General features: G+C 39.7%; 1 protein-coding gene across 2 annotated transcripts in view; it reads right to left on the bottom strand.

Annotated features, from left to right (window-relative positions):
- ELOVL6 (ELOVL fatty acid elongase 6) overlaps positions 1–25718 on the bottom strand; it is a 151245-nt gene that overhangs the window by 34548 nt on the left and 90979 nt on the right. For both annotated transcript variants that reach the window (XM_080642445.1, XM_080642444.1), the window contains exon 3: positions 13535–13666. In XM_080642445.1, the coding sequence (XP_080498571.1) occupies positions 13535–13666 (132 nt within the window). The remainder of the gene's footprint in view (positions 1–13534; positions 13667–25718) is intronic.

The following is a 25718-nucleotide window of genomic DNA, read 5'->3' as shown; positions in this document are numbered from 1 at the left end:
ATAGCTGTTCGTGTGCACCTGTCACGGATATCCCGGCAGGGAACTCACCCAGACCGTGTTTGTGTAGTTATTTAAGTTGCATCAAGAAACATTCTAAGTCTAAAACTTATGAAGGAGTTAATTAAGAAAAACAAATAACTCCTATTTTCTGGTTGGTTTTCAGTGTAAAATATTCCTAATCACTGTGATTTCTGGTAGCTTTGTTTAAACAAAGATTGCTCATTTTGTTCATAACAGTTAGTCATTTGGTTCTTTCTTTTATCACATTCTTGCCCTTTTGAATTAGGGTTACAGATACATGGTTTTATCGATTTTGAAGAGTGTGTTAAATTATAAATTGTTTAGGATTTATAGAACAGCTCATAGGGTTTTGCCTAGAAGTGTTTAAGGAACAATTGGTATTAGTTTAGAAGCTTCCAGGCCCTTCAGTCATTCCTACTCAAAGGTTTCAGCCCGGCCAGTGTGGCTCAGTGGTTGAGCATTGACGATGAACCGGGAGGTCATGATTCAATGGACCTGCCTTTAGTTTGTTTTCACCAAAGCCAGCACCAGGTGTTGAGGCTGCTATACCTAATGAGAATTAAAATGAGCGGGAACATACTCTCTATAAAATGCTGGGTGCAAAAAGAGCAAGTGAAAACATGAGAACTTACTTGGGTATATTACCTGAGTGCATTATTTTAATGTAGGGACAACTTAACTTAGCCAGCATTTTGGCAATGGATTTCTTTTTCCTCTAAAAAAATAGTGTCTTTTTTTATTTGGAATTTTAGTTTTCCCCCTCCTTCTAACAAATATTACTCTGATAATCATTTCAAATTATAACCATATATTTAATTTAGGATAAAATACTTAAACAGGCAAAATTAATAGTGCAATAGAAGGTCAGTCTACCTTCATGAAGAAATGTGGAGATAGTGGTGTGTGGACACATGCATTTGGCTGAATATCACTATATCCAAGATTGCTACAAACCTGGTATCCATTTCCACTGGCAGTCTCAGGAATGGACCAATGTCACATTTCTCAGTTTCCTAATAATTAAAATTCACTTCTAATAGATCTCATGCCTTTTTTTTTTTTTTTTGGAGACACAGGCAGAGGATCAGGAAATTAGCTGCTGATGTATCTATGGATTTTATGAGGTTCTTGCCCAATGAGAACTTTGTGCTAGATAGGCCAACTTTTCTCCTTGTCAGATGTTCATTGTTCTGGCCCTGGCCTGTGTGGTTCAGTTGGCTGAGCATAGTCCCATGCACCAAGAAGTCGCCTGTTCCATTCCAGGTCAGGGCACATGCCTGGGTTGGGGTTCAATCCCCAGTAAGGGGTGTGCAGGAGGCAGCTGATTGATGGTTCCCTCTCATCCATGTTTCTCTCTCTCTAAAATGAATAAAAACATATTTTAAAAAAACACCTAAAAAATAAAAATGTTCATTGTTTTAAAAGGGTCTTTGTTGCAACAAGACCACAAATCAATCTGTTAGAAATGTAGTGCTCCTACCCAGAGAGAACTCAATGGGACATGGGCACAGCCATCCAAATGATGATGATGATGATAACCATGAGGAGGGGAAGGGCAGTAAAGTAACTTTAATGACTTCAAACGTGAACCTAGTTCTACACTGTGAATTTAAGGATAAGTCCTAAGGAGCACAGAAAAGTTGTTCGTGTACAGCCTTCAGGTGGCAATCAGCAGATCAGAGAACACTCAAGTGTGATTCCTTCACTCGTAGGTGTGATGAAAGATGGGTTTGATCTTAGCAAAAATGAACCAGCTGACAAAAACCAGTTTGAGAAGTTATGATGAAATCACGGTGCCCAGCATTCTGTTGAAAATAAAAAAGTTATACTGTTTTACTATGTTATTGTTGTTTTTTTTCTTTCTTTCTTTTTTAAAAATATACGTTTATTGATTTCAGAGAGGAAGGAAGAGGGACAGAGAGAAACATCCATGATGAGAGAGAATCATGGTGGATCGGCTGCCTCCTGCAAGTCCCCCACAGGGGATCAAGCCCACAACCCGGGCATGTGCCCTTGACCAGAATCTAACCTGGGACCTTTCAGTTCGCAGGCTGACACTCTACCCACTGAGCAAAACCGGCTAGGGCTTTTCTTTTTCTTTTTACTATGTTCTTTTTAAAGGCAGAAATTAAAATTTTATTTTCGGCTCTTCTCTCCTGAGCTCTGTGGCCTTTCTCCACACCTCTTTGGTTTTTTATTTATTTTTTGCACCAAACTAGTATAAACTCCAATTTAGAGCTAAACTCTTTTGGAGAATCCAAATCCCTGCCTTCTGCATAAGAGAACTCTGAATAGCTAGTGATTCATACACTTCTTCAAATCATAGGCAATTCTACTGAACTGCACTGAAGATTTCTGCTGCAGCTCTGGGTTAACACAAACACCTAGAATCAATGAACAATCTCTCCCAGCTTCTTTAATCCCCCGGCACATCCACTTCTGAGTCGATGATGCTCATCCATTTCTCAGAACAAAACCATACAAAAGCCTCCTCTCTGTCCATCATTTGTAATGAAATAAAAGGAATAAAAGAAAATGACAGCTTTATCACGTGGTTAGGAAAATGCACTGTGTGAGCAGGGGGGGTATTATGCCTCAAATCAATCACTTTAATTATATAGTTGATTCTAACTCCTGGGGCTCTGAACACTGTAAGAAATGTCCTGGGTGACAATGAGTACAGTGAGGACCACTTCCAGCAAATATGACAATTTAAGTGATGATAAGAAGGGATCCAACAGTCCTCAACGACATCCACTTCAACATTTTTAAAAACAGATAGTAGGCAATGAGCTCCGAGGAGAGCTACCTACCAATTAAATTCATCTACTGGCAGCACGAATGAAAAGCATTGCTGTTTCCAAGGAAGAAAACTGGGCTCCCTGTTTTGTGTGCAAATTCAAGTGGGATCTAGGCAAACCTGTCAATCCCACAGCATCATCCAAAATTGATGAGCTGTTACTAGTTGGCATTCTTGGTTGAAACAGAGAGAATGGAAATGAACAGCTTTCATGAAAGAACTGCCAATACTTTCAAGAATGAGGTCAGAGGAGGCCTGTGATCGCTGTTTCATGTGGGAGAGACATCATTCTTAGGAGGAGGATTTCATTTCTCTAACCGCAGAGGGTTACCCTAGGGTGAGCGACCAGTGCTTCTTGATTGAGCCCTGATCTCCTGTCTTTTCTTAGTCTTCCACTCACATCCCTGCCTGGGGACACGTGGATTATGAAGAAAAGGACATTTCATCTCTCAATGTGTCACTTATTCTCTGCTCACTCTCCGGCCTCTCCAGAATAAGCTTCTAGTACTTTTCCATGTTGTTCACTTTTATGTTTTCTTCAGCCAGTCTGCAACTCTGGTTATCTAAACTTAATAATGGATGTCAGTATCATTGGATGCATTCCAGATTATGCAATTAGGCAATTTCACAAAAAGTTATGCCTGAAGATTTTTAAGGATTCAAAATCTCGTAGTTTTATTTTTTTAACCCTGCTAACCATAAACGATTATTTAAGGATTTGTGAAGTAACACAAGAAGCTTATAAGAACAGCAATCCTTAACTCAGTCTTATTCAAAATAATCCCTTAGCAAATGCTAAACTACTGTATGACCTCTTCAAGAATGCTCATGTTATTTCTCTCAAAAGATTTAGCAAAGCTGTAGTATTCCAGAGATGTAAACAGGAATTCATTTGGGTGAAATTATTTAAAATGTCTTACAGGTCAGCTGTTTCAAGTTGTTATAGCACCAGGAATACAAACATATTACCGAAGTCATACTTTTGTCCAAGCTCAAATATATTAGATTACAGAGAATTAAAATTATATGAAAACTTCTCAAGCTTAATATTAAATTATTGAAAGGGGATGCAACAAAATATTAACAATACATACCTGTGGTAGTAAGATTGTTTTGTGTGTGTGTTTTTCTGAGAATTCTCACTTTAAAAACTAGAAAAAATATTGAATAAAAAATACTACTAAAAACAGCCTGGCTGGCATGGCTCAGTGGTTGAGTGTTGACCTATGAACCAGGAGGTCACGGTTAGATTTCCGGTCAGGGCCTATGCCCGGGTTGTAGGCTTGGTCCCTGGTGTGGGGAATGCAGGCGGCAGCCGATCAATGATTCTCTCTCATCATAGATGTTTCTAGCTCTCTTTCCCTCACCCTTCCTCTCTGAAATCAATAAAAATCTATATATTAAAAAATTACTACTAAATATATCATTTCCCATTGCAAATAAGCAAAGGCTATCACGTGGTCTTCAGTTCTGGGAGCTGGAGAGGACATTCCTTGTCTGTACTTACAGTAACCTGGGGCTCTTTTCATTAATCACCTTGGTGGTGGTCTGGGCTCTTTACATAGTACTTATTACATTTGTAACAAACTGCCACAAAATGTAAATACTTGCCCTACTTGGACTAGATCATTACACTATGAGTGGATTGTTCTTTCTTAATTTGGAAGGAAATAGATCAATCAGGCAGTCTGGAGCAGCAGAGTGGCCTGCTGGTGGGTGCCCGCCAAAGGGGAGGGAGGATAGCCTGCCAGAGCTCCAAGTGCCACCTGCACAGCAGCGTGAGGTCTGTTTTCCTGGCTTCTCCTCAGGAAACCCCTTCTACAGCAGCTTGGAATTCTCCCTTGCAATGGACATTTTCATTTGAAAAAAAACCCAAGTTAAATCTCATGCACTTAATCTAATTATTATAATTTTTGAAATACTTGAAAATCCAGTAATTCCATGGATTCAAGAGAAAAATGAGAACATTTTTCCTATTCCCCCAGTGGAAGGAAAGACTTCCCAAAAATGGAAAGGAGACTTACTAACAACTGTCTACAAGCCTCCTCTATTCATTTCCCCACTTTTTTTAAATACTCACCTGAGGATATGTTTATTAATTTGAAAGAGAGAGATCCATGTGAGAGAAACATCAATCGATTGCCTCCTGTGTTCACCTCGGCCGGGGACTGAACCCGAAACCTAGCTAAGTACGTGCCCTGACCCGGAATCAAATGTAATAAGTACTATGTAAAGAGCCCAGACCACCACCAAGGTGATTAATGAAAAGAGCCCCAGGTTACTGTAAGTACAGACAAGGAATGTCCTCTCCAGCTCCCAGAACTGAAGACCACGTGATAGCCTTTGCTTATTTGCAATGGGAAATGATATATTTAGTAGTAATTTTTTAATATATAGATTTTTTATTACCTTCTTGGTTTGTGGGTCAACGCTCCAACCAACTGAGCCACCCAGCTGGGGCTCTTCATTTTCCTTTTTAGTTTTTAAAATATAAATATTTATTAATTACCTACCTGGACACTAAATTCAGGGCAGAAATTCTGACAGAAATCCTTGCCCTCATGGAGCTCAGATCAAGTAGGAGGAGATAGGATGAACAAAATTATTAATCCACAGAGTGGTAAGTGCCAAGGAGAAAAAGAAATCAGGCCTGGGCAATACGGAGTATGGGTGGGAGTTACTGGGATTTAGGTGGGGACATGGGGAAGGCCACACTGGAGAGGGAGGAATTTTAGTAAAGGCCTTAAGGAGGTGAGGGACAAGCTCTCAGAATATCTGGGCAAGGAATATTGTGGGCAGAGAACGTCAGGTATGAGAGCCCTGAGGGAGCAGCCTTACTGGGTGTTTAAGAGACTGCAGGCAACACTGAGGCCTGAGAGGAGGGAGGGAGGAGGAGGGAGGGTCGGAGCAACAGAGGCCAGGTTGGGGAGGGCTTTGCAGCCCCAGATTTCTTGAAGCAGGTCTGTTCCTCCATAGGTAAAGCTGAAGAAATCAAATGAAGGCTGGACTGGGGTAGGTTTGAGGCAGTTGATATAAAACACAGGAAGGGTGACCAAATGAAATGACTAAGAAATGCCAATTGCTTGTGACTGGAGAAGGGGCAATGATTTTTATTCATTAATTCAGCAACTGTATGCACCACTGTGTTCCTGGAACAGCTAGACACAATTCTGATGCTAAGGAACTCATATGGTCTATCGGGAAGTACACGGGTAAGCCAGTAAGTATATAGTCTGGTTAAATGATGAGATAGCAACACGTTCAGGAGAAGCTGAGAGGTGGCCTGAAATGGTCAGAAAGGCCTTTATGGAGAAAGCACTCTAAGGTTAAGTCTAAGCGATGGCTAAGCTTTAAAGAACAATGGAGGAAGGATGGAGAACGAGGAAGAGGTATAGTGTGTTCAAAGATATGAAACGAGGAGCGGCACAGTATGCTTGTTTTGCTGGCAATGCTCACACATATGTTGGCTGGAACCATTTGCCTAGGGCAGTGATGAAAGGTCAGTCAAGGACAGACTGAAATGTTTTATGGGCAGATTGAAGTTTTAACTTATAGGCAAAGAAGCTTCAATTAAAGTTTAAACAGGGACATAATGTGGAATGCAGAGTAGCTTGGGTAGACCAAATATTTAGGAGACAGCAATTGGTGGCTGCAATACTTGAGCTGTGATGTGAAGTAGGCCGAGACTGGAGTGTCCAGCGTAGAAATGGAGAGGAGTAGACAGCTACTCAAGGCATTTAAGAAGAATTATTCTACTTGGTGATGGGTTAAAAGTTATTTGTATATTTTGAATGACTTAAAAATGTTCACTAGGTAAACAGTGATAAATTTTAAGAAAATTTAAAGGGTTACCAAAAAGGGACTAAAGATTTGTTAGGGGCAAGTTAGTAAATGATTTGTATATTTGTCCTTTTTCGGTTGTATTTAGCCAACAAAGTTTCTCAGTGGGTTATAAATAGACTAATCATATCATTTACCATTCAAGCTGGGACATTTTGAGACTGAAAAGGGAGCTATTGATAATTACACCAAGACCATGGGCATAAAACCAAGACTGTCCAGAGAAAATTAGGATGTATGAATCCCAGTTTATAAGCTCTATTTTACTTTTAAAGGATGGAGAGTTGCCATTTCTTATTTTATTATTATTCTTGGTGTTTCAAAAGGAGTCAAGTGATTCAGTCAGTGTCACTGTATTGTGATTTGACACTAGAGCCTATTCTGGCAGAGGATCCGGTTTTAGACCTAAAAATCGAATGCAATGCGAATGAAGTGCCTAGGTCATACACCTCCTCTCCGTTACCTATTCCTGATGCTCCTGGCATGGCTAATGAAGTGTGGAGGGAAGAACAGAGATCCCCGGGTTGGCACTGGAACCTAAGATGTAAGGTCCCAGCTGAAGTGGCATTTTACTTGAGTTGTATTTGAAAACAGGGGGATGGAATAAATTTCCAGGGAGCTGGGAGAGTGTATAAAGGGTGGGCATGTATGCTGTAACGTAAGTGTTGTTGGGGAGGGGCAGGCAAGGAAAATTTTCTTGGCTGTGATTTGTTGGGTAATATTTGTTGTGTGTATAGTAGAACAGAATACTTGGTATTCAAACCGAGCAGAATTGTGGAGGGTATTTTGGCAGCTCTCAGGTGGAAAGGGATTCAAACACAACTCAAAATGCTAAACAAATCCATTGTCTTTCAGACTAGACACTGTCATCTCCATTTATGACAATGGTAGCATGGTGTTCCTCGTCAAGGATGTCAGCCAACTCGATGTACTAAGTAAATGTAGGGCTTGTTTTTCCGATGGCAGTGACTTTTTTGCCTTTATTCTCTACTAGGCTTTTTGACTTCATAGTTGTTGTTGTGTTTTTTAATTCAATGTAGATGCTTCATAATTCTCTTAGTGCAAAGAGAAACAAAACGGGTTTTGCTGTCATTCTGTGACATACCTTTGAAACAACTATGGTATCTGGCTGTTGTGTTATTCCTAGCCTCAGTTGTTTTATGTCTCAATGAGCAAACATTCCAGCAATGTATTTTTTAGTAAAATCTATTTGATTCTGGGAAGAAAACTTTTATACAACCTGTCTTCAGAAAGCAATAATTTTCTATATACCTGCCAGTTTCAATTAAAAAATGAGACAATAGCTGTAATTTATAAATATGGCATCAGAATCAAAATGATTTCTATGTTTCTTTGATAAAAGGACCCAAAAGCCAGAGAGGATGGAACTGATATAAATAATATCATATTTTATATTTTTAAGCAGAGTAGACATATAAACCAAACAGTCTGATAAAATGGGACAATTAACAAATGTGTAAATGAGCAATATCTGACCTCTATTTGTCTATGTTCCCCAGACTGTATGTCTGTGTGCAAGATAGAAATACTAACAATGGTCATCTTTAAGAGTTGCACAATAAAGGGATGAAAAAGGAAGTTCCCCAAATTATCCTTCTGGGTTTACATACACACTTAACTCAGGGTCATTGTCAGAAAAGAGAAAACAAACAAAAAGAGATTATTAAGTCTAACTATAAATCTGCCATTCTCTTGTATGTCTATGTGTGTGTGAATAAGGCACAAAGTTTGTGTTTGGTATTAACTTGTTCTATTTAATGGAAACCAACATTTCATCAGAATCTTATAAAATGATAATTGTTAGCTTTTCTTTTGAAAAATGGATTATTTTCATTATTTGCTTTCAACTTAAAAAAAATTGCTCTCCATGCTTTGTATCAAACAGTTAACTTTTTCTTGTTTGACTTTTTGTAATGACATAAATCTTACAAAAGCAGCAGAAGCCTCCTTTAGACCCTCTGGGATCCCATCACTCTCGCTGCCTCCCTAGAAACCAAGATAATCACTAGCCTAAACTTTCAAACATGATTTCATGCTTTTACTACATACACGTCAGTAAAGAAAATCTAATGTTAACAGCCGGGTTCCTAAACTCTTCATTCATGGCATCACAATCCCAGTATTGTTCGGAAGCTTGCCTTTTCACTTGTCAACATCATGCTCTCAAGAGTTGTTACTTTTGTCATCTTGGTGGTACATTTGAAAATGCAAAATTTATAACCTGTTATTGATCAAATAGAAGCTTTTCTCCTATGACATTTATAGTTTATATATCCATTTCCTTTATATCATTATGACTGGGACATTATCTATAATGTGGGTTAAGAGGGACCCTCCTGGCAATCATAGAACAAAATACTATACACGAGGTGCTTGAGTATAACTGGATGCAGTTATTCTGAAACTTGTCATTTTCAATTTTCATCTTTTTACAGGTCAATGGTATACTTATTCCTTCAATATGGGTTTTTTAAATGTTGTATCTTTCTCATCTGATGAGTTCCACTTGGGTTTCTTATGTAGTTGTTGCCTAAAAATAATAAGGCAATTGCCAATAAATTCTTCCACTATCAAATATTGAGGTGTGCATGTATAAAATCGTGAGATATGATTAAAGACCATTCACCTGTTATTCCGCACTGGTAAACATACTTTTCTGAACATTTCCTGTGCTACATTTAAACACTTTTTCATGGAAATCTCATTTTAAAAAAAGTGATTTTCTATTCATCTTGACTATATTTCATTCTTAAGCTGATGATGAAATCTAATGACAAATAAAAATATGGCCAGCAAATAAAAATTGCTTTTGTGGATAAAAAGGGCCATATGCTAACCTGATAAGCTCAGGGAAGGCCCAAGTGGCGGCCTTGCAAACTCAAGAAACCTAAAGTAACCACAAAGGATGGTCTGAAATTGAAACCTTTAATTAAAAAGCAGTTTATACTAGTAGTGTGTATTGGCAGTATCTTTCCTGACAGATCAACTTTGATCTTTACTGAGCCTATTGTCTTTTTGTATCTAAGATAACACACCTGTGGAAAGTCAGAGTAACTTGTATCTCCCCCTTTTTTTTTCTGGACGCCTCAGGGCACAACAAATGGCACCAGGGCCGAAACCACAAATTCCTTCATTGTTATTGTTACCGGTTAATTGGCCACTGTTAACTATCCTGTACCCACCTATGTAAAAGAAGCATGTGTCTATCATTTCACTTTTTAAAAAAACATATATTTTATTGATTTTTTTACAGAGAGGAAGGGAGAGGGATAGAGAGTTAGAAACATCGATGAGAGAAAAACATCGATCAGCTGCCTCCTGCACACTCCCCACTGGAGATGTGCCTGCAAACAAGGTACATGCCCTTGACAAGAATCAAACCTGGGACCCTTCAGTCCGCAGGCCGATGCTCTATCCACTGAGCCAAACCAGCCAGCGCTCATTTCACTTTTTAATCCAATCCCAGAGGTTCCCCCCTCCCCTTGCTTTCTCCCACCTCCCTAATCTATCACCAATGGACTTCATGTAACCCACTTACATCTCCTTTGATGGAAATTTATAAAACTAAGTGAAAAGCCGCCATTCTTGGAAGCATTGTCTCAATGCGTTGCAATTCTGCTTCTGGCAATTGTCAACAGTTTGGCTCAAACTCACAAAAATTCTTTACAACAGGGAAAGCTGTCAGTTAACAACAAGACAAGAAATCAAACTACAAAGTACAGAACATCTGGCTTTGTGCAAATAAGGGATAAAACAATTGGAGCCAGAGTGAATCACAGGAAATGTGAGTAAGCAAAGTTGACGCAAGTGTGTATTAGCATAAAAAATAAGCAGCACAAAGTCATTATCTTATTCTAATGTGCACTGACAGGAAACCTTGCTTTGACCTGTTGTGGGTCAGAGACCTAGAAGAAGGCTCCTGGAACTCCTTCTGCTTCCAATGAGAAGAAAACCCTGCCAGACACATACTGAGAAAGGCTGTTTGAATCAGAAGCACACACATATGTACCCAATCTAGGAGTTCTTACACAAACAGAGTAAATTACTTACAAAGCACCTGTAGGAACACAGCTGAGATGTCACAGCAGCATGAATGAATGACTCAGCAGTGTCTGAGATGACTGGATTATAGGCACCTCAGAGTGTGTGATGCTATTTGCCATGAGAAACAATCTCGTCTAGAGGATTTACTGATTCAAATCACCAGAAATTTTCAGTTTGCAGTACACCCTAAAAAAATGTTCAATCATCTAGGGTCAAATGCACATGGAATTATCTAATCAGATAAGCAAGGAAATGCTTGTCCTTAGGTTGGGGGTGGGGGTGTGCATGTTGGAAGTAGGGGGCAGTGTATTCATCACAGTCATATCTGTAAAGACAGAGGTGATTTGGATCTGAAAGTGGGGACAAGGTAATGGGAAGAAACTGCAAACAAATAAAAAACAAACAAACAAACAAAACCCAGAGAAATGATTCTCAAATGAATTGAATGCATTTCATGCCTGGTGAAAATTCAGTTGATCATATTCTATCTACTCCATCAAAATGAGAACATCTTGTCATCGCCCTGAAAGAATCAAGCTAGGCGTTCTAATCAGTGCATGTGAAAAAGATTCAGGAGTCAACTTGAAAAAAATTCCCACTGGCCAAAGATGGGATAATTTAGTAGCGAAAAGAATAACAGTAATGAACTAAAATATAGCAAAATCAAATTCATTTCAAAATCATTGAGACATAGACTATAAATCCATGAGTTCATAATAATAGTTAAAAAAGAAAGTTATTATTTACATGCTAAGTAAGCAAATCATTTTTTTAAATGGCTAAATACTGTCAAGCATTTATCCTGCCTTTGCTGTAATAACTATACATACTTCGGGATAACTGAAGAGTTGATAAAGGCAAGTTTCTACTTATATAAAGTCAAATGTTAAACCTGGATATAATCAAACTTCCAGATCTAACTACCAGCTAATAAGAAATACAGAGGCCAGAAAAATGCAACCAGCAAAATCCCATCTGTGGGAAAGTCTACAGGTAAATGATCTTCAAAGGATGGAGGGGGGAAGAGGGTGAAGGGAGGTGGGGAGAAGAAGGTGGAAACCTCTAACTTAAAATAAATCAACCAATGGAAATGTGTGGATCTTATTTTGACCCAGATTCTTAAAAATAAATTTTTGTAAAAAAAAAAAAATCATTTATGAGACTAACTGGAGGAATTTGAACAGGTAAGAATAAAGAATTATTAGTAATTTGGAGAGGTAATGATACTTTCGTTAGTTTCTTAAAATGAGTACTTAACTTATAGAAATAATATTATTTAATTCAGACATATTTCAGCTTGTATTCTTTCCAAATAATTTGGGGTAAAGGGGAAGTTGGTAGGGATATAGAGGAAAAAAGATTAACCCAGTGCTGATAATTATTTAAGCAGGGTAAGGGCTATATTATGGGGGGAAGGTGGCCATGTACTCTTTTCTCTGCATATACTAGTATGTGTTAAAGTTTTAGAAAAAAAATGATAAAGGTACAAGGGAGGTTGAAAACTCTGTAAAATGCTGCAAAACATCATTAGAATAAAGATAATATTTTCCTCATATGTCAAATTCTTTAGGCGAGGCATATTCTGTGGACCTTACGTATAAATAAAAATAAAAATGCTACTTTGTGTTAGAGAATCATGCCCTAACACAGAGTGAAATGCAAGAAGTCTTTAGTGACAGATCTAAACCATGCGTACCTCACAAAATGCACCAAAAACCGAGCCTATTCCATAGTAGCAAGCCAGTGTTTACATGCAGCAAACCAACATAGTGGAAATGTACAGATCATTGGAGTATGTGAAGACCCTCTTCCTGATCAGTTTTATTAAGACGCAGTGACTAATGAGGCTTTTAATCCTACCATCTACTTCTGCTTAGTGGTAGGACTGTTAATATGTAATATGAAAAAATAAAATCATAAAAAATAATAAAAACAAAATCATAAATATTAAAATGAATAGTTTTTTATTTTGTAGTATATCTACTTCGACTCCCCCTACTCCAGCAGCCTAGTTATAAACTTGCTGGTTTTGACAAGCAAAACAACAATAGAACAGGTACCTTTGTCAGTGCTGTAGGTGAATTCTGGCACTTGTTTGAACACCAGCTATGTGCTGATTATAATTAGTGTTGCCATTGCCTAAATTACCAAATATTGCACAATGCTCCTTCAAGCTTCTAGGAATGAGACTGGATATTGGCTGGCAGATGCCCCTGATGAGACTAGGCCTGGTCCTAACAGCCTCTATGATGAGTTCCACCAGATACAAAGTAAGAACTGGCTGCAGGAATATAGACCTGCGGTCATTTCAGGCAATAAGGTGCAGGGTGACTTGGGGATGCACGAAATAATTCTCTGGCCTAATGATATACGTGTCCAGCATCTGTTCCTGTCTGGTGCCATTTTTTGATTGAGTATTAATCGGTAACATCATACCCACCACATTCAAACCTTATGCTCCCCTGTAGACTTCAACAGTACCGGTGTGGCTTTCACTTTTAGCCCTTCATCTAAATTTATGCAATGAAACTCGGGAACGGACACACTATTTCTAGTCCTAAGAGGTAAACTGGATTACTAACGTGAGCAGTTTGGACAAGATGGCCTGAGAGTTGTTAAAATAAGAGACTGAGTGCAGTGTGGGAAATTTGGTAGCAATGAAGGCTTTCTCTCCGGACAGGGCTTTATGTCCTCGATCTATTCAATAACTAAAAATATGAGGTGTAAGATAAAATGCTCAATTGTAGCTTCCTTCAGCCAAGTCTGATGAAATGGATGAATTTCATTAGGAAAATGAAAAACACCTACCTGAAGACTGCGAGGGTGAGAGACCAGAGCACTAATGGCTTCCTCAGCTCAAACTTCGCCCGTTTGTTCATTAGGTGCCGACCGCCAAAGATAAAGGCAGCGTACAGAGCAGAGAACAAGAAAGATTTCTTCCTATGAAAAAACAAAATACACTCTTATAACATAAAAGTTTGAACAATATGTTTTTACCCATTAGAAATTTATATTTAGTCATTATTCATCAACTTTTATACCAGCCCCTCTTTGTAAGTGCTGAAAACATTTTCTTGTAAATGTTCCTTCATTAAAGAGACAATGTTTAGTCCATTTGGCAATGTGGATGAACCTTCCCTTAAAGAACACAGAACCACCTAAAGTACACTTGCCTAAAACTTTGAGCTTGAATCTAATCCAATGTCTGATTCTACTACAAATTTATAGAAAATATAAAGAATAAATCCAATTGTGGGACATTCTATAGAACACTGAACTTATTTCTTCAACAAGTCAGTAATATGGAATCAAAATCTAGGACTGTGCTTAAACTAAAAGTGACTTGAGAGACAGAACAATCAAAATTCCCAGGAAACAACAGAGCCAAAACAATATTAAAGGTGGAGAGATAAAATAAGAATAAGAAAAGAAATGATGGAACATAGGGACTCATTATTCTCTTTTTGGTAATCACGCTTAGGTGGGACTCTTAATTGGAAATGGCTAAGAAGTATCAAAAAGAGGCCTGACCGGGTGTCTCAGTTGGTTGGAATGTCATCACATAACCAAAACGTTGCAGGTTATGTTTCAATATTTCTCTCTCTCTCTCTCTCTCTCTCTCTCTCTCCCCCCTCCCCCCTCTCTCTCTCTCCCCCCCCTTTCCTCCCTCCCTCCTTCCCCCGCCCCCCCCTCTCGTCAATTAAAAAAAAAAACATGAAGTTTCAGATGGCCATCTCCAGTTCCTGCTGGCTATGACTCTCCCAAGGAGAAATGTACAATAGTATTGATAATGCCCAAAAGAACAAATGCTCCTATAGACCAGCCTATAGACAGTGGAACAACAGAATAACCAGTTGCTATGACGTGCGCTGATCACCAGGGGGCAGGTGCGGAACATGGCGGGCATCAGCCATGGAGGGATGCTGGAGCAGGTGAGGGGGGGTGGTGTCAGACTAAGGCATGGCACCAGTCGCTGTCATTGGGGCAAGCTTCTGGTGGTTAACGAAAATTCTTTGCTCTTGCGTGCCATGGTCCCACCTGGTGCTTGCACCCGCTGCTGGCGCCACTGCTTGCACCCACTGCTGGCTCCTGGCGCCGGCCCCGATTGCTTGGCGCCATCAGCAGGTGCGAGCGGTGGCTGCCAGCCCCAATAACTCCTCAGGGCTTCTCCACCTCCCTCTGCTCCTGAGGGAAGATCAGAATCAGCAGCCTCCTCTCGCACCCGCTGCGAGTGCTGGAGCCGCTGCTTGCACCCACTGCCAGCACCGGCCCCGCTTGAACCCACAGCCAGTGCCAGAGCCACAGCTTGCACCCACTGCCAGTGCCTGGTGCCGGTCCCGATCGCTTGGCACCGTCAGTGGGTGCAAGCAGCAGCTGCCAGCACTGATCACCCCTGAGGGCTTCTCCACCTCCCCCTGCTCCTGAGGGGTGATCAGGGCAGCAGCTGCTGCTCACACCCGCTGATGGCACTGGCCCTGCTTACACCTGCTGCTGGTGCCAGCCCCAATCGCTCCGTGCCTTCAGTGGGTGTGAGCAGGGTTGACATCATCCATCAATGAGTGGGAGTGGCGGTGGCGGGAGTGAGGTTGCCGGCAGACAGGAGACTGGGGCCACAGCGGGAGGGGCTAGGTGGGGGTGCGGAGAATGAGCCAAGACCCGCCCCTGTGCCTACCGCAGCCTCACGGCCCACAGTTCCATTCAAGGTGCACGAATTTGTGCACTGGGCCCCTAGTAATTATTTAGAGGCCTTGTAAATAATTTAACCATCTGAGCATACATCCGTAAAAAGCAATATTTCCCTTAAAATGGGCATTCCCCACTCAGTTAGATTTTAAAAAAGGGTTGAAAAGTAATTTACAAGACATAACACAAATAGCAAAATGCATTAATCCGAAGAGCATTATTTGTAAAATGCTTCATATTCTTCCCCCTAACTGCTGACATATATTGCTGACTCATGAGGTATCTTACTATTTACACAAGCAACACTCCCAATTCAAATAAAGCGAGTAATCCCAGAAGTCAACCCATAAGTAAGGGTGGGATAAGTCACTTCCACTGAGGTTTGCAAACACTTCTGCTGGAAACACAGGACCTGCACACAGGAGTGCTTATTAAATATTTGTTGAATGATCATGCTCTTGTCCTATCAAATTTTCTGACGGAAAATAATTGTGTACATGCTTGTTCAGCAAACACTAAGTAAATGAACACCTGTACTTTTCCAGTTAACACATGAATAACTAAAGAATAAAGTACTTAGAAAAAACATATGATCATTTTCTTCCTCTAGAAAGAGACTATTTCTATAGTTCAAACAGAAGTGAAAAATTGGGACAATTTTAGGGAAACTTAAGTATTGAACATTTCAAGAAGAAAGTACTTTAGGCCATAAACATATTTATCACTTCAGTTTTTTGAATTTAGCAAGTGTACAGCATTAAATTAGTTTTAGAGTCAGAATCACTATACTCATTTACACTCATATAACAAAGGACTCGCTAAAGAAAAATATAATTCTATCAAGTTAATGTAGGCAACAGTAATATAAAATAGTATATACTCCTTTTAAAATTATAAATGTAATTGTAAGTGACAATAATCACAGTATTATGATTTAGGGAGTGATTCCTATGGGTAAAAATAGTGCTTAAAAGCATTATCATTTAATCCTTCTAATCATCCATAATGCAGGTAAAGCATTTCATAATTTTATGGCCAAGGAACCTGGGCTAGAGGTTAAGTAGTCCTTAGATCTCCCTGTTCTCCTGTGGTAAACTTTAAGGGGTGGGGGGAAAAGGGTGTATTTTATGTGTTATTTTATAAGCATATAAAAATTCCTTAAGCCCTCCTACTGAATCCCATGATCATCGTGTAACTGTGTAGTACATTATTATTTAAAAACAGACAAACACAGCTTTATTGAGATATAATTCATGTATCATACAATTCACCCACTTAAAATGAGTAATTCAATTTTGGGGGGTATATTCAGAGTTAGGCAACCACCACCACAATCAGTTTCAGAATGTTTTCTTCATCTCCAAAAGAAACCCTGTATTTATCATCAGCAGTTACTCCCCATTTCCTCCCAACACTTGCTCCCCAGCCCCAGTAACCACTAATCTACTTACTATCCCAGTGGTCGGCAAACTCATTAGTCAACAGAGAGGCAAACCGCGGCTCACGAGCTGCATGTGGCTCGCGAGCTGCAGTTTGCCGACCACTGTACTATCCTTACGGTTCTAACATTTCCTATAAATGTAACCATAGCCCTGGCCAGTGTGGCTCATTTGGTTAGAGCGTCATCCATGCACTGAAAGGTCTTGGGCTCAATTCCTGGTCAGGGCACACACCAGGGTTGTGGGTTCGATCCTTGGTCAGGCATGTGCAGGGTTGGGGGAAAAGTAAGAGGAATCTCCACACCTTCCTGTTTTATATGTCATATCTTCTGGGCACAGATCACTTTACTTCCTGGATAACAAATTATTGTTCGTTCAGTGTAATTCAGGTTTTAATTATGGTTAGATTGTGTTACTTGCAATTTTGAACCAAGTTAAATGAGTATCTTTATATGAACCTATCTTTCTAGCCATTAAATGAATGTGCCTTGAATAAGCAAGAAAAGAATAAAAATCTTCCCTCTGTATATTTTTCTCTAATTTCTTCAGTTCTAGAATGAGAACTAGGTCTAATGTCCTGCTAACTTCCTGGCAAGGACCATTCTCTTTTTCACACATTTTTCTAAATATTCTTCACAAACCTTCAATTCCACAGCTAGGGTAACCAAGCCAATCATCATAGACACACAGAATTTAAGAATTGCAAGGGACCTTAGAGATAGAGATCAATTTCCTCATTCTACAGAAAGTGTGTATGTGTATGTGTGTGTGTGTGTATACTCTTTTTAAAATTATAAAGGTAATTGTAAGTGACAATAATCATGGCTATTGTGTGTGTATGTGTGAGTGTGTGTGTGACATTGGTTGCTTATAGTTAAACAGCTGCATACTGCATATTGGTCAAAACTACCAAAAATCAACATGCATTAATTGTCTAAGCTATATCTGGGTCACAAGTAGTTAATAATGTGAACTGATATTTGTTTAAGTGTAAATGCTATAATAAAAATGTTGCTCGCCGAAACCTGTTTGGCTCAGTGGATACAGCGTCGGCCTGCGGACTGAAGGGTCCCGGGTTCGATTCCGGTCAGGGGCATGTGCCTTGGCTGCGGGCGCATCCCCAGTGGGGGGTGTGCAGGAGGCAGCTGATCGATGTTTCTCTCTCATCAATGTTTCTGGCTTTCTATCCCTTTCCCTTCCTCTCTGTAAAAATATCAATAAAATATATTTTTAAAAAAATGCTGCTCATTGTCTACTATATAAATCTGCTGTGGTAAAATTAAAAAATGTTTTGGGCTTATTTAGAGTTATGCTTAAGCTTCTTAAATAACAGGGAGTCATTAACTCTTACTATAACCTCTTCAATTGAGTAATCAAAATATATCACTTATAGTTAAATGTATTATGATTTTTCCATTTTGCTTAGAAGAAGGTAAGATTTTCTTTAGCAAACTGGGTTAAGTGCATTAAAACTAACTTTCTGTCCTGGCATCTGGTAAAGGTTCAATTATAGTCAAGATGAGCAATGACTTGCTGCTTGCCCACTCGCTATTTAACGTAGATCAGTGATTTTCAACCTTTTTCCTCTTGTGGCACACACAAACTAATTACTAAAATTCTGCGGCACACCAAAAAATATATTTTTTGCCAGCTGACAAAATATGTATAATTTTGATTGACTTTACAAAAAATAATAATAGCAATTACCTGAGAGATTTCAGAGAGATGAAGGGCAAAGGAAAGTAAGATAAAAACATCAATGAAGAGAGAAAATCATTGATCAGCTGTCTCCCGCACACCCCTTACTGCGGATCAAACTGGCAATCCGGGCATGTGCCCTAACCAGGAATTGAAACCTGAGCTCCTAGTTCATATGTTGATGCTCAACCACTGAGCAACACCAGCTGAGCTTACCTAGCTTTTTTGCTCCAAAGTGACTTTTTAAAAAAGCAGGTGCCTATACTTGTATGTAAGGATTTCTGGTACCAAGAATTAACCAATCAAATGCAAACTTATTATGCCATGTGACTAATAAGATACAACTCTATTATACTAATCTGTATATTTAGGGTTTAAGATAGGGCATTCACACTGGATCGCTATTTTGTTGGCTGTTGTCATTTTTTTATTAGACAATCTAAGGAAAAAGAGGTCAGTGCACCTGACTAAACAGTCAGGTATTGCATGTTTTAAAAATTCTTGCAGCACACTGGATGGAAATTGCTGATGTAGATAAATGACTTCCCTAATTTCTCAATGGTAATCCAGTAATACTTCATATTCTGGCCAGCCTTCATGGCTGGGTATAATGTAACACTACATTGTTTTATTACCATATAACTAGCAATTTCTAGATGGCATTGACTCTTCTTGCTTAATAAGTCTAAAATGTACATTATATAGCACACCCCTTAACTGTAGGTGCTCTTTAAATACTTCTCAGGATGGTGACTCTATAGTTGTAATGACTAGGTAACCAACCAAATGAAGTACTGGTGTGCTCCAAGCTTGTTGAACTTGAATTTACCCTTCCATTTCTGTCATCAATATGAATAATGGACTTTGGTCCACAATTAGTAAAAAACAAATAATGTTTTTATCCTTTATCCTTCGAGATTTAGAGTTCTCTATCATGCTACCTTGTTCCAAAACATTCCTAAGTGAGTGTTTTTTCTATTCTTACCAGAGTAGCTACTCAATATTTGTATTCATTGTCCAATGCAATAACTCTCTCAAAGTGTGTGTACACATTCAAATGCTTTTTATTTTCAACTTCTGGGACTGGACTGAAACCAGTACTTAGCGTCAGCCTCTTTAACATTCACATCAGGATCTTTGTCAGCATACACGCTCGCCTTCAAGAGCCAAACAAGTTTGAGAATGGCGACACTTTCATGTGGGTAGCTTTTCAACAGAGGATAATTGCTCATGAGCACGTTCAGGAGATGGCCTTTGCTCCTTTATGCCTAGGTAACCTTGCTTTGTGTGTAAGATGCAACGAGTTGTGAAAGTGAAAAGGAAGCTTCGAGGGAGAAAAGAAAAGGAAAGGAGACCTAAAAGCACCCCCAGCTTTGGCTGATATCCCTTAGCATATAGAAAGTTTTCATGTTCTAAGCCGAAGAATCTGAAGTTGAGAAAAATTGCTAATTGGCGAGGCCACATCTCCTTCAAGATTTCTCCTATAGCCCTAACTGGTTTGGCTCAGTGGATTGAGCGTCAACCTGCAGATTCAAGGGTCCCAGGTTCGATTCAGGTCAAGGCCATGTATGTACCTTGGTTGCGGGCTTTTTAAAAAAGATTTCTCCTTTAGTTCAATTGCTGATTCCAGTTAGGACACAATTCGAGGTTCTAAAAGTAACTTTAAGGCCACAAATAAATTGGAGACTGAAGGAAATAACACACTGCTTTTTACCCAAAAGACATTTAGTGGAGGTTTATAGTGGTTACAATTTCATAAGAATAGAAAGGGGGATTCCTTAAAAGTTGGAGTTCTAGCCAGGGCTGGATTCTGTCACATTCTTGAGATTTCAAGACCCCCTGAGAACTTCACAAAGGCATTTTTCTATTTTAAAAATAATGGGAATTTTCCAGCAGTTTTTATTCACAAGTAAATTATAACTGAAAATTAACTCTGTGCCCAGATATTCTGATAAAGAATAATTTTGTAAATAATAATAAAAGTGTCCATAATTAATACAAATGAATGATGACTTTAAAATTTCAAGACAAAGCCATGACTAATGTAAAGGGTGTTATCTAATTTATGTATGACCCAGAAAACAAAATAATGTGTGATTTATGAGCTTCTCTGAGTTGCGACTACCTCTTTCTCATTCTGCTTTCCACTCAAATGCTAATTTAGAGATCACAGGTTCTTCTTATTAAAAAAAATTTTTAAAAAGCGAGAAAACCATTCTTTTGCAATTCAATTGTTGAAATAGGCCCTGATCAAAGCAAAGTTACATTTGGTACAATGGACTCAGTCACGTGGCTCAATATGTACCCATTTGCAGGAGAGTGCAATTCTCTTAGAGCCGATCTGTTAGAGAAAGGTGCTTATACTTATCAACATATAATTTTCCCCCTTGTCATCTTTTTAAAATTTTTGATAAATTCTATTTTCTTGTTGCCTTTCTTTTTACAACTGAAGATAGGACCTTTGGGGAGAAAATAGTTTTAAAATGTTAAACACATACAGCCCCATTAAAAATGCCATCTGTCTAAGGAACTGGCAAGATACTACCATTGCTTCCTTAGATATTTTCAGTTGCTGATGAAAAATGCTGACATCCATCCATCCATTCAAAATTTAATGAACTTTATCATTTTCATCTGCAGTGTGGTTTGTATGACACTGAATGAAAAAATAACAATAAGCCAATCCCTATGTAAAAGTAGAGTCTACCTCAGATAATCTAATTAGACAGGAAAAAAATGTGTTATAATTAATCGTGTTTGATAAAAATTCTGAGGAAGGCGATAGTATTGTCATTAGCAAATGCTCTGTGGAAAGAGGGCTTTGAGGAGGTAGACTCTTAAGGCTTTGGCTTGAAAAGCCAGCGGCGAGTGGCAATTGGGATGGAAGAGGCAGCAGCACAGGCATGAGCTAAGTTGAAAGTGTATCAGACTGGACACTGCTCTGGGCTGGGAATGGCACAGAGTCAGCATGGGAATGCAGGTTAAAGCCAGACTGCGGGGTGCTCTGAAAGCTGCGCAGCAGTCAGGACTGTCTTCCCCTCTCGCTTGTAGTTAGCTGTGAAGGATGTGCCCACTAATTCATTACCACTAACCACTACAGCACTACAATTCATGGCTCGGTTTTCTTTTCTTTCCTTCCTCTTTTGTTTAATAAATTTATTGGGGCCTGGCTGGTGTGGCTTAGTGGTTGAGTGTCAACCTATGAACGAGGAGGTCACGGTTCGATTCCCGCTCAGGGCACATGCCCGGGTTTTGGGCTTAATCCCCAAGGTGGGGTGTGCAGAAGGCAGCTGATCAAAGATTCTCTCTCATCGTTGATGTTTCTATCTCTCCCTCTCCCTTTCTTTCTGAAATCAATAAAATATATATAGTTTTAAAGTTTACTGGGTGATACTGATCAACATGAACATATAGGTTTCAGGTTACAAGATCTGTATATTGCACCATGTGCCCACCACCCAAAGTCAAATCTTCTCTTGTCACCATATATTAGGACCCCTTTCCCCACATCCCCTTCCCTCTGGCATAGACCGAGTCATGTGTATACCATTACATGCCTTGGGTGAGAGAAGAAGGGGGAAGCTGATGTATACTGAATGAAGTGTCCTGACTTCTCATATAGAGTCAATGTCCATTTTTGCTTAATGGTATTGCATCTTAGAGAGATGCAAGAATATTTTTTCTTTGTTTTAGAAGACATGATTTCATAAAAATCATCAGGAAGAATCAATTTCAAGCTAAAATAAAAGATTTTAGAGGATACTCAATCAAAGAAAGAATTAAATTCTATTGATGAAGGAGACAGTTTCTTTATCTCCTTAGAAAGAGTAAAGCTTACAGCCACCTGCAAATAAAAACTTAGCCAAAAGTGTATCAGTGGTTTTATTGGACAAATCTCCTCCCATCTCAAAGCAAACTAAAAATGGGGTTTGCATTGACAAAATAATTTATAATTTGCTTTGTTTGCGTATTGCTCAATATTCTCATCCCAATTCTTTGTACTGAATGTCACTTCAAATTAGAATTTCCAAGCAACTGTCTTATATAATATACACCGATACTAGTTATGATAAGACATTAAAGTCTAGTTGGACATTTAAAAAAGAACTAGAGGCCCGGTGCACAAAATTCGTGCATGGGGGGATGGTGGTGGATGTGTCCCTCAGCCCAGCCTGCACCCTCTCCAATCTGGGACCCCTCAAGGGATGTCTGACTGCCAGTTTAGGCCCGATCCCAGTGGGACAGTTGGACATCCCTCTCACAATCCAGGACTGCTGGCTCCCAACCACTCACCTGCTTGCCTGCCTGATTGCCCCTAACCACTTCCGCCTGCCAGCCTGATCACCCCTAACCACTCCCTTGCCAGCCTGATCGTTGTCTAACTGCTCCCCTGCCGGCCCAATTGCCCCTAATTGCCCTCCCCTGCCAGCCCGGTCACCCCTAACTGCCCTCCCCTGCAGGCCTGGTTGCCCCAACTGTCCTCCTCTGCTGGCCTGGTCCCCCCCAAACTGCCCTCCCCTGCAGGCCTGGTCCCCCCCAACTGCCCTCCTCTACAGGCTTGGTCCCCCCCAACTGCCCTCCTCTATAGGCTTGGTCCCCCCCAACTGCCCTCCTCTGCAGGCCTGGTCACCCCTAACTGCCCTCCCCTGCAGGCCTGGTTTTCCCAACTGCCCTCCCCTGTAGGCCTGATCGCCCCCAACTGCCCTCCCCTGTAGGCCTGATCGCCCCCAACTGCCCTCCCCTGCAAGCCTGGTCCTTCCCAACTGCCCTCCCCTGCTGGCCATCTTTGACAACATGGGGGCGGCCATCTTGTGTGTTGGAGTGACGGTCAATTTGCCTATTACCCTTTGATTAGATAGGATAAGTTCTCAATCGGAAAGACAGCATGCAGAATACAATCCAGAAAGTGGTTTCATCAGCAATTTCATTGTGCTAATTCCCTTAAAAACATGCTCTGTTTAAAAAAATAGGAAGCTTTCATCTGAATTTCCAATGAAGAAATGCTCTCCTGTTAAGATTATTTTTAAAACAGGATAATAATGATAATACAGAAAAATGCTGTAATTCTGAAATGGCTCCTATTAAATAAGAGCAAGTGAGTGACTGCCGTCACTAAGTTAAACTTGACCCCTTACAGCAGTGGTTCTCAACCTTTCTAATGCTGTGACTCTTTAATACAGTTCCTCATGTTGTGGTGACCCCCAACCATAAAATTATTTTTATGGTTGGGGGTCACCACAACATGAGGACCCACAGGTTGAGAACCACTAGCAGGGTCGCCTAAGACCATCGGAAAATACAGATATTTACATTACGATTCATAACAGTAGCAAAATTACAGTTATGAAGTAGCAACGAAAATAATTTTATGGTTGGGGGTCACCACAACATGAGGAACTGTATTAAAAGGTCACGGCATTAGAAAGGTTAAGAACCACTGCCTTACAGTCTTAAAATCTATTATATCATGTAAATGAGGTATTAGTGACTTTTTCCCCCTGAATATGACATTTTCTTGGACCAGAAGTTGCACAACATATAATTCTGGGCTGGTGTCAAGGCTGCAAACTTCAACAAAACAAAACAAAACCTTGTCATTCACTCTAATGGCCTGCTGACTGTAGAAATATAAAATAAGACATTTTATAAAATATGAAAATTAGAGTCAAGTCAAACAATCTGTTTCCTGCTTGTCTTCATCCTAAAGACGCCCTGAGTGTTCTTTGGATAACAACTTTACCTGGAGTTGGAGACTGAAACCAGAAGTGGACAAATGCTATAAAGAGCATAGGATTACTCACAACGGAATAGAAACCGGATTTAGGTTTACAAGATTAAGTCCAATTTGGACAGAATTTTCCCAGATTTAAATCAAAATGACAGCTGCACAGACAACTATACAAACAGGTATCAACATATCCAAATCTGAGAGTGCTTTCTTTCTCTCTCTTCAGGTCTAACCGTTTGGACTGAAAGATCCTGTTCCTCATATTTATAAAAAGTTTTCGTTTACAGTCATTGCTTCAAACAACTATAAAAAAGCCAAAACACACTATCAAGGGGAAAAATGACATGTTTTCATGTTAACTATTGGCTGATTAAACATACTGTTGCACCACCCAGCCAGCATGGCTCAGTGGTTGAGTGTTGACCAAAGAACCAGAAGGTCATGGCTCGATTCCAGTCAGGGCATATGCCCAGGTTGCAGGCTCCGATCCCCAGTGTGGGCACCCAAACAATGGTTCTCTCATCATCGATGTTTCTATCTCTCTCTCCCTCTCCCTTCCTTTCTGAAATCAATAAAAATATATTAATCAAACAAATAAACATACTGTTGCACTAACTTTCCCCTGGATATAAAATTGAAAGGGGATAAGGAAAGCAATGAGAAAACAGACCCCAAAGGCAATTTCTGGATTAGGGAGAAAATAGCTCAGCAGTGATGAAGATTATTTCCCGGTATAGGTTCCATATAATATTTTGTCTCCATAATCAAATTTACATGAGAAATTAAGACTACATGAAAATTAGCAATGATAAGATTAAATATATTGGTAAGATCAGTGAAAATGACACTTTTTTTCACCCATAGGATATCACCCAATATCCAAGAAAGGATTATCAGTTTCATTTTGCTTTTGAAAATAATAATGTGGCAAGATTTTGATTAGGGTATTGACATCGCTCCTGAAAATCTGGATGGTCATTCAGTGACATAAGAAGGCCATAGAAACCAGTGTTGAGAATGCTGGTACTAAACTTGGATTTTACTACTTTCCTATTGCTGCTGTAACAAATTCCCACAAACTCGGTGGCTTAAAGCAACACAAATTTATTAGCATATAGTTTTGGAGATCAGAATTCTAAAATCGTTTTATGGGGCTAAAACCAAAGTCTTCTCAGGACTGCATTGCTCCTGGAGGTTCTGTTTTCCAGCATGTACGTAGAGACCGCCTGCATTCCCTGGCTTGTGGCCTCTTCCTCCATCTTCCAATATCTGTTTCCATGACCCTATCGCCTTCTCTAACTTTATGTCCTCACATCACCTTCTGACTCTGACCCATGTGATGACACGGGGCCAAGGGATAACTTAGTACCACAGCCTGGTAAGGTTCTCCAGACTTAAGGCTCATGTGATAATATTGGGCCCAGATTATTCCAGAGGAAGCTCC

Source organism: Plecotus auritus (genome assembly GCF_963455305.1).
Source record: "Plecotus auritus genome assembly, chromosome: 1".
Classification (NCBI taxonomy): Eukaryota; Metazoa; Chordata; class Mammalia; order Chiroptera; family Vespertilionidae; genus Plecotus; species Plecotus auritus.
The sequence above is the reverse complement of the archived record's forward strand: the minus strand, read 5'-3'. Positions and strand labels throughout refer to the sequence as shown.